Here is a 15512-nt window from a genome sequence, read left to right as displayed (position 1 = left end):
GTTTGAATTATCAAATTAATGTTAATATATGTGTAAAATAAGATATCGAAAACCAATAAAATTATATTGCATTACATGAATATAAACTTCGTTCTTATAATAACAGTTTTGTTACTTAAATAATAGCTCTGTGCTCAGAATGGTAGATCTGTCACCAAATAAATCGATTATCGATCCCTGACTGCGACTCCTTTTTATTTGATATTTTGTCACCAATAAAATAGTAACATTTTATTTCGTTCAGATATTAAATTAATAGTATTCGTTACCAATTTAATACATCAATTTATAATTTTAATGAAAAAATGATCAAAGGGGGCGCCCTTCCAAATCCAAACCAGCACTGATTATTCAGTGGTTATTATTTTTAAGAATAAATATTGATTATTTTAACTTTAATTAAGTGTTTTATCTACTATTCTGCTAGCCATAAGCCAGCTATTTTAAACCAGCGCTGATTGTTCATTGGTAATTATTTTAAACGATAAATATTGATTATGTTGACTTTAATTGTTTTATTTACTACTCTGCTAAAAAAATATTTAAATATAATTTATACTACCAGTGGAAATTTAGAACCTTGGGAGTCTTAACTAGACTAGTTGCAGAATCTTTTGGTTGAAACGATGATGACAACCCTAATTTTTTATTTGAACTTAATGCAAATTTACTAGTAACATATTATTATTTATTGGTGATCTCTTTAAATTAGTTTGCTTAAATACTTATTAAGTTACACCTATTATAATACATACAAAAACATTTATTTGGTACTAGACCTTATATCTCAGGATTTTAGGTGATTTATTGTGGAACTGATTTTGCATTGTTTGGTGACTACATTTTGGTGACAGATCTACTATTTTGAGGACAAACCTTAAATGATACCCATTTTTATTCTGTTAATACAAGTAACACATCAAGCGTATTTTGTTCATTATGAAGTGAATTACGAATTCAGATTATAAGAATTATTAAATCTGATGCAATTTGCAATATGACGTTGTAGAATGCGATACTTATTTATAGAGCTAGGATTGATACCTAAGATTGATACAGATTTGTTGCCACAAAAAAATCTATAAAACTGTTCATGTGTATTAATTTAATGGTCATTTGTGAACATTTTAACTCAGCCTCTTAATTCCGTAGAAACCTTGAATTGGTACGGGAAATTTCTGTATATTCGATGACTCGTTGTTCTACTTTTAATACGAGGAATGTTGATTCAATACATTGAAATATTTTTCATCCTATAAGGACATTTATCGTTTCCGCCGCTTCGATTGCTGGATTTCAATTAAAACGCTAGCAAGTGTTAATTAATTATTATTATTGTCTTCGCATTGAGTCAATAAAGTAGCTAGGGAAGCGATGACACCGACACCGGCGAAGCGGAATTAGAATGAAGTGCGCGGCTCGCCGCGGCCGTGTGCCACGTCATTGCCGTGACCCACTGACATAGATCTGCGGGGCCGCCTGCACCGATATCTGCACATGCCGCGCACGGTCGTTCTTCCTCTACTTATGCTTCTTTACTTGTTTTACTGATCTTTATGAGTATTTTCATAACGTTATATGTATACAATATTATTTTATTAAATAAAACATGTACCTCTTTTTTTCTCTCTATCTTTTTTTTACGGATCTTTGGGTAAAATGTTTTACTTTTGATGTAGGATTTTTTTCACTTTATCTATTTTTCTAAGATACTAATATTGTTACTCTAAGGGCTGATTTTTCAATCGTTGGTTAAAACTTATTCGTCGAATAACGTATTAAACTAGCAAAAATATTTTCTTCTTGTCTTTCTTTGACAGTTTATAGGCGACATTTTAATATTATCGTGTAATACTTTATTGGACGGGTAAGTTTTAACTAAGGATTGAAAAATCGGGCCTTAATGTCATAATGAGAAAATAATGACCAGATTTATGTAGGTGCCGTTAAAATAGTCGTTTTGCACAAGTTAGGCTAAACTAGGCAATATCACTAAAATGAGTTATGCAATAAGTGACCTTGTTATCTAAATTGTGCACTTGACACGAATACTGTTCCATTTCACTTTCATGTCTATATATACACCTATCTATGCGTAGTTATCTTCGTGTCCGCTTGCACACGATAAATTGTTATTATCTGAATTATATTATGTATGATTGGAGCTAGTGGTACATAACGCTAAATATATTCAATTAATCGTATAAATTAAATTGACATAAATCGGCTTTTAATCTGTTCAACGAGTAAGTCGACTGAATGACGAGGTAGTGGTATGTGAAGGGGAAAGTGAAACATATAAATGTATAGTAAAAAAATATATAGTTCCTTTAATATCAGAAATTTTGATAATACGTTTATCCTCGTAAGTTTTCGACCTTACTCGACGATGTGATCAGTGTCGTTTCGGTGAGTGAGATCGAAAGAGAAACGGCTAGATAGCTATGACGTGGGAGCGACTGTAGCGGCGATATGGTAAAGCCGGTCAGCAAGTATGTTGGTACTAACCTCCCCGCGCCGTCGATGCTGCGTGTCGTATCGCGCCGCCGCGCTGCGTCGTGTTGATAATTTGTGAAGTAGTGAACGACAAGGATGTATGTATATGTGTGTCTCGTCTTTCAGTTGACTTTCATCGTCGTTTTGTAGCGAACGTTTCGCACGAGACACCTATCAATAGGGAATTGCATTATTTTATTAGCTGCGTAATAAAGTTAGTGCACGTTTTCCTTCAGTAAACGTTTTTTTTGCAAAAACATTCCGAGTTAAACTATGTTATATGAGGGAATAGTGTAAGATTGAATGGATTATTAGGTAGCTTATTAACTTTGAAATATAGCGTCGCGGCGAGCGTGGCGCAATGCAGTGTGTGTTTGGATGCGGATTCAAACTGTGTATTACATCTAAACTTATAGACAGTGACTTTCATCACGATAGTGGTGGTAGCGAGCAGATTCAGCGGAGCCTGTAGCAATGTTGCCTATGGTCCAGACAGAAACCCTGCTCTTCAAGAGTGTCAATCACTCCCCTGATGGAGTTCCACATACTCCGACCTTGCCACCTTCAATGACTCCAGATTCTGAAGTTGAAGAGCTTGTTGATATCTTTTTCGACATTGATGTTGCCGTTAACACATTATCAAGGTAAATGGGCAATACCTTGAAAACTACTTAGATTCCACAAGTGGTTTGCTTTTAGAAAAGGTTGATGGAGAATATTAGTCATTTATGATTTTAAACAACTAAAACAAATACTTACATTTATTTTTACAAGATTAATGTTACTGATTAAGAGTAGGTAACTACTCGGATATTTAAAACATTGGAAAATACCTCTTACCTACGCGAAGAAATTGAAAATTATATTGATATAACTAAAATAGAGATTCCTACTACCTTTTATTAAATGTAAAAATGTAAAAATGACCAGAGTTTACTATTGAACATTATGTTAAATTGAAAAATTACAACAATTATTGTATCGTGTTATTATGTTAAATAAAACATATGGAAACGAGAAGTCAGCATTTCATCAACATGTTGTAATTTAGGACATGTCATTGTTTTTCTCAATTTATTTCATTTCATGATCCATATTGCAACATCATCTATATGAGGAACTTTAGTCCGCCTTTATCTAACTATGTAATGTAAACTAATTACTTAAGTATAATCTCTTATCATCATCATCATACAATAATGTAGCACCATCAGATATATGTAGGTAATATAATAAGAATTGTTGTTTACGTATTAACGTTTATTTCTAATAACGATTATAAACATTGTTAGTAATAACCAGTAACATGTAATTGTACTTATATTACTATTTATGGTGGTGATTTACTTATTAAGACTATGTTTGAATAAGAGTACCTATAGATCGATTAGAGGGGATAAATCATTCTTTGAATCGTATTTAGAACGTTTTAAAGATTTAGGTTTACACACCTGCCATCTATGAAATCAGAAATACTGTTAAATCTAATAAGCATTCGCCTTCCAATTATGGTCGTACAAGCGCCCATATTTATTGTTACTGATGAACTACCTCGCCAACTGATACGTAATTTATCTTATTTTTACATGGTTTATTGGTCACATTTTCCTCTTTCATTTCTCTTATTTATCCTTTACTTATCCTACTTTTTGTGGTGGCGTGGTGTGGTACATATGTCATGCTTACATCTTGGGAAATCTGTATGATCTGTATTTTTCTGTCTTAGCATCTCTTGCTCAACTCGAGTTCTTACAATTAAGTTTCAACGATGCTTTGGCGGCTGCGATCTGATCGCCTTTACCTATAAAGTGATGTGGTTGATGGTTATGTGTTAACAAAGTACATATTCCATTCCAAGTAACAAGCCTAACATTTTACCTAAATTTTACCTAATAGATTTACTATAGATTATTTAAGTAATGCCTTAAAGAGGCAGCTGATATTATAATTCTGATTTTCTGATCCTGTCCAAATTTCGTCGTAGGCTTCTGATTAATTATTGATCTTCTACTTTGCATATATGTACATGTAATATGTAGTTGAACTTGTCATCGACGTCTATAATAGGAAGGCATTTTTGCCCCTACCAAACAATTATCTACAATATCAGCAAAAATAGTCTTGTACAAAAAAGTATATCCAAACAATCATAAAACCATGACGACAAACACATCGGAGTAGCCAATCTACTTATCTTCTTATATTCTCTATCCTCTTTTGCACTCGCTATATTAGCAAAAAGTGAAATAATCAATTGATAGAAATCTTCCCTTTTTATATTTTCTACACAGGCATCGATAAAATAAAATATTGTGATCGCAACCCATACTTTGTATCGCAATTGGTAAAGATCGACCATTCCATGATTATTTTGATAAATTGAAATGAACCGTACAGAAATTATTGTACATATTTGTAATATCGAAAATCATTTCGACAGAGGAAAATGTCGACAAAACCCCAACCATTCACAGCATTACGTAATATTTGATGTAAATTCTATCTCTACCATACACCTTTATTATTTTTACAAAACAAAGAGAAAATAAATGGATCATCTGATATAAAACTATAACACGCTCTAAATATTTAGTCCATTGAATAAAAAGTTCTAGAGTGCGTGAGTTAGTAACGTAAAATGTTTCTTCGGAAACATGTCAAGAGTCCCTAGGTAATACACATACTAAAACCCCGGGACACCAGGAGGAGCCCCGGAGTGGGGGGAGGGGGAGAATGGGTCCATTTTTTCATTTTTCGCTTAAATCTCAAAAACGGTACATGTTAGAGAAAAACTTTCAAGGAGAAGTTGAAAGGCCATAAAATTATCTACAAGTTGTACCTAAATCATTTTTTCCTATATTCTACCGTTTCTGAGTTATACGCAGTAAAAAATGATTTTGGCTGAAACAATTTCCCCATACTACACTTCAATCGATCAAAAAATATTTCTTTCTTCCAAAAAACTCAAAAGTGCAACTTGTGACCAGTACTGATAGATTGCTCTTAATTAGGTCTATAATTGGTAAAATAAACACATTCCTCCATGGAAGCCTTTAGGAGAAATCGATTGTCAAAATATTATATTAGGGTAGTTTGAGTTACTGAACTTGATATTTTTATTTTTTTCTTCCAAAAAACTCAAAAGTGCAACTTGTGACCGGTACTGATAGATTACTCTTAATTAGGTCTATATTTGGTAAAATAATCACATTCCTCCATGGAAGCCTTTAGGAGGAATCGATTGTCAAAATATTATATTAGGGCAGTTTGAGTTACTGAACTTGATCTTTTTATTTTTTTCTTCCAAAAAACTCAAAAGTGCAACTTGTAACCGGTACAGATTGATTGCTCATAATTAGGTCTATCATTGATAAAAATACTAGATTCCACCACGGAGGCGTTTACGGGGAATTGAATTTTATTAGGGTAGTTACGATACTTGAACTTTCTATTTTTTTTCTTCCAAAAAACTCAAAAGTGCAACTTGTGACCGGTACCGATAGATTGCTCATAATTAGGTCTATCATTGACAAAAAAACCAGATTCCACCATGGAGGCGTTTAGGAGGTATTGAATTTTATTAGGGTAGATACGATGCTTGAACTTTTTAACTAACTACCCTAATAAAATTCAATTCCCCGTAAACGCCTCCATGGTGGAATCTGGTATTTTTATCAATGATAGACCTTATTATGAGAAATCTATCTGTACCGGTCACAAGTTGCACTTTTGAGTTTTTTGGAAGAAAAGAAATAAAAAGTTCAACTATCGTAACTACCCTGATAAAATTCAATTCCCCGTAAACGCCTCCGTGGTGGAATCTGGTATTTTTATCAATGATAGACCTAATTATGAGCAATCTATCTGTACTGGTCAAAAGTTGCACTTTTGAGTTTTTTGGAAGAAAAAAATAAAAAGATCAAGTTCAGTAACTCAGACTGCCCTAATATAATATTTTGACAATCGATTCCTCCTAAAGGCTTCCATGGAGGAATATGTTTATTTCACCAATTATAGACCTAATTAAGAGCAATCTATCAGTACCGGTCACAAGTTGCACATTTGAGTTTTTTGGAAGAAAGAAATATTTTTTGATCGATTGATGTGTAGTATGGGGAAATTGTTTGAACCAAAATCATTTTTTACTACGTATAACTCCGAAACGGTAAGATATAGGAAAAAATGATTGAGGTACAACTTGTAGATAATTTTATGGCCTTTCAACTTTTCCTTGAAAGTTTTTCTCTAACATGTACCGTTTTTGAGATTTAAGCGAAAAATGAAAAAATGGACCCATTGTCCCCCTCCCCCCACTCCGGGGCTCCTCCTAGTGTCCCGGGGTTTTAGTATGTTTATTACCTAGGGACTCTTGACATGTTTCCGAAGAAACATCTTACGTTACTAACTCACGCACTCTAGACCCCCCTTGGAGGGACTCATTCAATGGACTAATTATAATAAGACCCCAAATAATAATTGTTAGAAGATTTTATCGAACAAGCAAGGTGGTTTAGTCCGCGGCCTTGCCTAAAGTTACTCATTTATTTTGCTACACTTTAAGTAATTTACCTCTACATTTTAATCTTCTTTAAAGCCTGTTTGTGTATTGTTTTAATATAGTTTCAGCTGCTTATGTATTTGATAATTAAATGGCAAACATCATGAAGTACGACTTTAGCATTGCAGGCTGTGTGGTTCATGACGAATACTTGTTGAGTAACAATTGAAAAAGCGAAATCTTCGATCGCGTAACACCTCCGATACTTATCAACTTTCACCGATTCAGTGTCAATTTTAACTGGTCAATCGAGCTGACAAAGTTAACCGCTAACAGTGTTATCATTATTGAATAATGATTGTGTGTAATCTCAAAACACCTAACCGTATTATTGTTATTCATTGTTTAGTATTGCATTGTAAGTCATTGTATTGAGGAGCCCTTGAGTACTTCACAATTTGGCGAATTATTTGATATAATACTACCTATTTCTGGTCACGCTTATGTTACGTTGTTATTCCGAACATTATTATTTCAAGGTTGCGCGTCCGCCCGTCGCAGTGAGGTTGCGTTGTGGGGCTCCTCGGTAGGCGTCGTTTAACTGGTATCTCTGTCCCTCTTTCGCATCAAGCTTCAGTCAATTCTTCATTTGGCATTCGATACGAGTCGTCCAAGTTAAGAATTAAGATATACGTTACTTTAGGGCTATAGACTATAGGTAGCGTAGATAAATCTTTCGGGTATATTTCTTTGGACTGCCTTTATTTCAAAAACAATTCTTATGCTCAAATTCATAGTATACTATTTGTCTGTATAAGGATATAGAGTTGGCCAATAAAGTACATTCCTTATTTGCAAATAAGAAATTAAGAATTTATTTTAAGGCTTATTAGATCTGCTACAATTTAGTTTACTCGAATAGTAAATTAAGTAGTATTTTCCCTTTTTTTTAATTTGTCATGTAGCGTTATCACTAATCTATGACTACCTACCTATATAAGAATTTAATTAAAATTGGATGGCAAAATGTCGTACTCATTTGCTCATCCGTTAGTTGTATTTCATTTATTTTATACCTGTAGGTAGGTACCTACCAAATATTAAGTTCTATAGTTTGCGATATCACTCACTTACTAGGTACAGACTGCGGTCGTTCAAGGCCAATAGATTTGGGGCAAAGCGCTTAAAATCATACAAAAAGTGCATTTATTCGATCGGTTTGTAATGTTAGAAAATGTTTGATTTTCGTATTTAAAATCATTACATCAATCATATTCATGACCGCCATCATTAGAACACTGATTTAATAATAGCTAATTTTGTTTGCTGCTTCTGTAGAATTGAATCCTGTGACCTCCAACTGGGAGACACATGGAGGGGGATGCAAGGCAAGATGAGCGTGACTGCGCCAGTTAAGAAGATAAGAAAAAAGTCTGGCAATCAGCCTCAATCTCAAATGTACGTATCTTGCGAATTGGAAAACATAAAATTCGACGAGATTGTTCATTACTTTCCCCTTTCAGTTTATTTTTTTTATGACTATTATTAAAACAAATTGTTATATCGTAGTAAATTTAATATATAATGACTACGTTCGCATGATCATGCATTTATAAATAAATTAAGATGTATGCAGGCACATTTCGATTTATTTTCACTCTTAATTTCATACAATCTTGTTTCTTTATGCGTGCGTTATTACGAGATAATGCTGCAAACTAAGATAACTTGAGAGAAGAAAATAAATATCACGCAAACAATAGCTACTTAAATGCTATTATGTATTACTACACTAGTAACGCATTTGTATCGTCCAATCAGATTACTAATTATTATTTAAATTAGTTTAGATTCAGTAATTTTCGTTAACTCAATTATTTAGGAAATACATACCTACAGTACAAACTACAAACATACTACATGTTTGTAGGGATAGGGATGAAAAACATAATTATATAAACACAATTTTACTCATTAGTTATATAATATATTAATCTTCATTATAATGTTTTTATGTTTTACATTATGATTGACTATTAAAATATTTTGGGACCTAGGACATACTAGGTATATCAATTACATAACACATATAATAAAAATAATGTGAGGTCATAAATAATTATAAGAGCAAAATTTGGTTGGTGGAAATTTGTTCATGTCATTCAGAGATAAGGCGCAAAATATTACTTATCACTAATCAGCGTCGCTTTAGTGTGCAGTAGATCTATAGATGTTGTCTATTTGATATTGCATGCATAGACTGCGTTTTGAAATACGTCGGATATAATTAAGAGTCGCCCTCATGAAATCAGCCTTTGTTATAATGCCGGATACTTAGATGCAGATATAAATAAAGAACCCTCCAACTAACTCAGATTGTATGAAGGCTTAAGTCGAGATGTGGGTAATAGGGATACGTTTTTAAGACGCATTTTTTCTGATAACAGTATCTACAAGTAGTAGTAGTAGCAGGCCGGCAAACCAATTAAATATTGGAGTTGCAATTTAAGACGCAAGAGGTGGGAAATTCCTCCACATGATGGCTTTTTGTAAATACATATTAATGATTCAAGAATATCATATACATACATCTAAGTAAATGAAAAAGGATGGACGAAGACTATATTCATTTCATAGAGGTGTATAGGTTTTTCTTATAATAAATGCGCCGTATATAGATAGATACATGTCTTGCTTATGCATGTGGAGTTTCATTTATAAATTTATTTAATTATTTTAATTAGATGAATATTAATTTGTTCATGGTGTATTATTGTTTTATTATATATATTTTTAACACGCTAAATGTTAAGTCGCTTAAATACTATACATATATGTAAGCTTTAAATACAATGGTTTGAATTTTAAAACTGCAAATTTTGTGTACATTGTAATATTTTTTTATACTATAATGTTTATTGTTTTCTATGATATCTTTCATATATTATAATACAGGAATACTATTTCACTTTTGTTGTATTAAATGTTGTATTGATTGTTTTTAAGAAAATGCACATTTGTTGAGGTCTTCTGCTGAAAGATATTATTATTTCGGAAGAAACTTATATTTTCACGTTATTAAGAAATTAACGAAAAATATTTACTTTCAGAAACAAGTGCTTCAACGAGAAACGACGTAGAGAGCTTGAAAACGAAGTCATAAATCAATTGGAGGAGTTGTTGGGCACATGTTTAGCTGAAGTGAAGCAGCCAGATAAGAACGGAATTGTAAGAGAAGCAACGCGACAAATTCAAGACGTGTTGAATCGGCGACGCGATTGTCCCAATGATTGTCCACTACGCGTGAACCAATGCCTGTCCCCTGTGCAAGCCGGCGAAGTCAGCTCTACCCAGCCACAGCCGCCAGCAGCCGGATACCAGTACACAGAAATCAGTACCCTCATAGAGGTAAGCGCTCTAGTTATTTCATTACATTTGCTACTTTGAATTTTGATTTTCGTCATAATTTGCGGCATCGATCAACAATAATTACGCTTGGGCTCTTACCACGTAATAGAAAAATGTATCGCTCCGCTATTTTATTTTATCTTGTGGCCCTTCATTTGATTAACTTGTCATTCTTATTAAGATTTTTACTGAATACAGCTACAATTTTTTATCTGAACTTCATATAATATTGTGTCCAGATAGCGTTATGATTCACAAGTATACGATTAAACAATACGGTCATGCTTAGTAAAACATTGACACTTACATTTTGTAATGCTTGTTTAAGAAAATAATTCTGTTAGTGCTTTTTCTTCTTTGTAATAGCTTTTTTAAAACATCATAAATGTTAGTTACATAGATGCCATTATATTTTCGCATCACCCCTTACACAAACATCTTGCTCATTACAGGCAGTGAAACATTACACGGGTGTTCTGGGGTTGATTTTGATGGAAATCAACTCGAAAGGGGAAATAGAATGTGTAACTGAAAATATTAAGGACTTAATCCTCACTGAAAGAACGGAGTTGTATAAAAAATCTATTTTCTCGCTGTTGCATGTAGATGATCATGCAAAACTTAAACCTTTGCTGAGGAATATTCAGACTTTTACCTGGGGCTCCACGGACTCTGATAAGTTCCAGAACATACAAGCGCGCTTTATTGTTAAGGACTCCGGTGTGACCGATGGTACCAGGTACGGTAGATTTTTAAATCTATAAAACAAACATTTTATTAGCAGAGTCTTTGTTTTTAATTTATCAATCAATTAAATATTATGCATAGATAAGACTTGCATCATATTATTATAAATGCTCGCAAAATGTTTCATTACACAATATTTTAAAAATGAAATGTCTCATAAAATATTATAGACCGGGAGATACTGACACAAAATTTCGAGTCATTTGTAACAGGATGGCGGTTCTACAGGGGTCTTAGTACGCAATGACAAAAAGAAAAACGATGGTGTGAACGCTGGTACCGGCGGCTTAGTCGCGTGGGCGTTAGTCGAACTCGTCGGAAAAATAGCGAAGTCAAACGATTTGTAACACAAAAATTTTAGAATTTACCGATAGCCCATAAAAAAGAAGTAGGCGGTAGTGTCATGCCATACTTTTCCGGTGTGACTTACAGCCCGCCATACCGACGCGAATGTGTTGATTTAAAAAAAACAATTCAACCATTTGTACCAGGCTAACTTTTGCACAGGTAATCATCGTCGTGCAGCCATTTACGAAAATCGCCATGCCATACTTTTCGGACGATTCCAAATGGTCGCCATACCGCCGAAAATCTGCAAATTTTTTTTTTCGCCGAACCATTTGTAACACTCTAAATTTTTTTTTCAACAACTCCTGAATGATTATAAATAGAAGTGTGATAATGCCATACCTGTGGGAGGTGGCGAATGTGTATAAGATTTTTTTTTATTGTATGATTTTATTCGTATTTTGAACGATTTGTAACAGTATGGCATTAATCTTTCCTATAAGTTTGAGGTTCAACAAATATAAATACAAAATTTCAAAGATCTAGGTGGTAGAAATCTTCACTTCTATAAATTAATAATAAATTTATTTATGAAGTATGGCAGCACTTTTTCCCCCTACTAGAAGTATGGCAAATATAATAATGGTCACATTTTATCAAATACTCTCCAAAAATCCAAATGCAATACTGGTACAAAAAGTTTGGCGAAAAAAAAAATTTTTGCAGATTTTCGGCGGTATGGCGACCATTTGGAATCGTCCGAAAAGTATGGTATGGTGATTTTCGTAAATGGCTACACGACGATGGTTACCTGTGCAAAAGTTAGCCTGGTACAAATGGTTGAATTGTTTTTTTTTAAATCAACACATTTGCGTCGGTATGGCGGGCTATAAGTCACACCGGAAAAGTATGGCATGACACTACCGCCTACTTCTTTTTATGGGCTATCGGTAAATTTTAAAATTTCTGTGTTACAAATCGTTTGACTTTCGCTATTTTTACGACGAGTTCGACTAACGCCCACGCGACTAAGCCGCCGGTACCAGTGTTCACACCATCGTTTTTCTTTTTGTCATTGCGTACTAAGACCCCTGTAGAACCGCCATCCTGTTACAAATGACTCGAAATTTTGTGTCAGTATCTCCCGGTCTATTAATTGTTATTCACTTGCGATCATATTGTATTGTGTATATTTTGATAAAAATTGATACAGCTATATAACATTGATGAAATCATTGTAGTTCTTAAGCATTATAGTAGTTATACCTATCAATAGATAGTGTTTATTATCAGCTATAGATATTATGTTATAATTATGTTTTAAATAATTAATTTACGAATATTAATGATTTTACAACAATTTAGTTTGCCTAGTAAGATCCGTTTAATATACTGTAAGGAAAATATATTAAATGGTACTCTCACTTTCTGAGTAGGTAACGGTTTTTTTCATTGTCTTCTAAAAAGTAACCTTGTTTGTTTTTTAAAGGTTCGTGGATAGCATAATTCACGCTGCGCCGGTACGCGGCTCATCCACGGAGGAGGCCGGCTCCGTCATGTGCGTCATTCGGCGCTGCGAGTCGGCCGCTATCTCCAACGACGGCGGACCAACCATCGTCTTCAGATTGGACTGCAATTTCAACATTTTATGTGAGTAATGTATTCATTGTTGCGAAAAGATTGCATTAAATATATGATAGCAGGAAAACGCCGCAATAAATATCGAGTATAATTGCATTATCAGAATGTATTTTTATAGAGTTCATTTTATTGTTACAGCTTGTGATTTGTCCGGAGTTGAAAACTGTATAAACTCTCCTATCTCTTTAGTGGGTTCTCATTACTTGGATCTAGTCGATAAGAGTGATCGCATAATCGTAAACGCACACTTTCGAGAGGTAGTGTGTCGCGGCGGTACCTTAGTGGTCAGTGAGCCTTTCAATATACGAATCGGCGACGAAGCGCCCCGGTTCAGAGTCAGTGCTCATTCGCGTCTTTTCCCCACCGCTGGGGAGCCGGACTTTATAATGTCGACGAATACTATTCTCGGCGACGACGATGTCGATCTGTTGGACGCACCGTCTAGACCGCCACTGGGCGGGCCGCTCATGACTTCCGTCGTCAACGGCGAGTCGTCCGTCTCGGATCCGCGGTACCGTTCGCCCATCAACCCGAGCCCCGACCCGGAAGGCCAGTTCTCTATGAACGATTTCGATCTCGATTCGTGGGCTCCGTCTTTCTCTATGGGCGACATGACGAATGAAGATTGTAAAGAGCGGAAGGTGTCTGTCTCCGAAGAGTCGGCGGCGCCGCTGACCCCGCGCGCGCCGTCCACGCCGGGCGAGGGCCCGCCGGCGCCGCTCACGCCCCACACGCCGCTCACGCCGCTCACTCCGCACCCGCCGCCTATGCAAGAGGAACCTAACAGATTGCGGACGTTGCTCAGCAAAAAGAGCACGTCGCAGACCGACAGCGTGCCCAACACGAACAATCGTATTCTCAAGGATCTGCTGAAGCAGGAGGACGAGGAGGCCACCGGCAGCGAGACGTCGGCGCCGCACACCCCGCACACGCCGCACACGCCGCTGACGCCGCACACGCCGCACACCCCGGCGTCCGCGCTGTCGCCGCTGCACAGTGCGCAGGCGCACTCGCGGCCCCCGCCACATCACGCCCAGCATCAGCCTCCGACTTCACATGCAGCTCAACAGGCGCCGCATCATAATAATCAGTTGTTAAGGGTAACTGAACTCAATATTATTTTTTAATTTACATACCAACGCAAAATGTCCATGTTACTACGTCATTTAAAAGACATGTACTTATTTAAAATAAAAAAAAAAATGTTTACTTTATACATATTTTTAATTATATCAATACATCCACAGATACTGAATGATAAATCTGATGAAGACGGAGATGAAAGAAGAAACTCCTCAGATTCCCGCAATACGTCGCAGCCTAGCGCGTTATTGACCCAACTGTTATCGGGCAGTAACGGACCGTCTGGTAACGGCCGAACTCAAGATGGCAATGATTTGTACCTGGAGAGACTAGCAGGAATCAAACGAAAATTTGAGGAGTCCAAAGCTGCTGCGACGAATCCAAAACGGGCTACACCTGAAAATCAGCAGGTAAAGCCTTATGTTCTTAAATAAAAAATATAGAAATATTTGTTATAACAATTAAACTACCAGCTGACGCTGAGCATATCTCGTAGCTGAGAATAGTACGACAGGTGTTCCATCTGATAGAAGCAAAAGACTTCAAATAGACAGTCGTTGGGTGCAAACAACCTAAGGTGAAGTATAAACGTACCGAGACACAGAAAGAAATTCGAAATAATGTCATGCGTTTTGAAGTATCGTAGTAAATAAGAAAATCAATAGACCAATACACGATTGAAGTGTAATGTTCCCTCGCGCAGGTATCGTCGAGCGCGGTGGCGTGCTCGTCGAGCGCGTCCCCGAGCGCGGCCAGCCCGGCCACGAGCGGCTCGGGCAAGAGCTCGCTGTGCCAGAAGAACCAGATCCTGGTGTCGCTGCTGGCGCGGCAGCAGACGACGCCGCCGACGCCGCTGCCGCTGCCCAACCCGATCCTGCGCGCCTACCCGCCCACGCGCCCGCGCGCCCCGCTGCACCACCCCGCGCACGCGCCACGACACCCGCACACGCTCTCTAATATATTGACCACCAAGTGAGTGCTACTTTTTTACTATAATACAAGTTGAAAAATATTAATATGAAATAAAAACAATTTATATAATTGCTTCCTCTTTTTGTTTTAAATTTAGAACTAGGTGTGATTTAAATTACAATCTGAAATCGAATCATTGGTAATGTCTAAAAAAAATATTTCAAATATTTTCAATTGTTTTGATGTGTTATAAATACATTTTTTTAACCCATTGAGCCCCGAACGGCCCGATCGGTCCACGACACAATAGATTTTCTATTGTGTCTGTGATTCAGGAAGGTTTCAGTATACAATTTTTTAAGTGTTAGACAAAGCGGGCGAAGCTTCGAGAGAAAAACTAGTATAGTGTACAATACAATACAGTATACATAATATAAGA

The 15512-nt window shown here is 36.0% G+C and overlaps 1 protein-coding gene across 7 annotated transcripts in view; it reads left to right on the top strand.

The window, feature by feature from the left end:
* The window catches only part of tai (basic helix-loop-helix family member taiman), a 49206-nt gene that overhangs the window by 15103 nt on the left and 18591 nt on the right, over window positions 1-15512 (top strand). For 4 of the 7 annotated variants that reach the window (XM_089704852.1, XM_089704817.1, XM_089704845.1 and 1 more), the window contains exons 1-8: window positions 2340-3140; window positions 8333-8452; window positions 10105-10402; window positions 10855-11141; window positions 12927-13087; window positions 13217-14178; window positions 14326-14571; window positions 14865-15133. In XM_089704852.1, coding sequence (XP_089560978.1) covers window positions 2971-3140; window positions 8333-8452; window positions 10105-10402; window positions 10855-11141; window positions 12927-13087; window positions 13217-14178; window positions 14326-14571; window positions 14865-15133 — 2513 coding nt within the window. In that variant the 5' untranslated portion in view covers window positions 2340-2970. Of the gene's footprint in view, window positions 1-2338; window positions 3141-8332; window positions 8453-10104; window positions 10403-10854; window positions 11142-12926; window positions 13088-13216; window positions 14179-14325; window positions 14572-14864; window positions 15134-15512 lie in introns of those variants that run through there. The other 3 variants (XM_089704836.1, XM_089704827.1, XM_089704860.1) reach the window with 3 other exon arrangements.

Source organism: Colias philodice, chromosome 2 (genome assembly GCF_061535455.1).
Source record: "Colias philodice isolate Cphi_HAF_F1 chromosome 2, ilColPhil1 Martin Lab GWU primary, whole genome shotgun sequence".
NCBI classification, from domain to species: Eukaryota; Metazoa; Arthropoda; class Insecta; order Lepidoptera; family Pieridae; genus Colias; species Colias philodice.
This window is presented reverse-complemented; position numbering and strand designations above follow the sequence as displayed.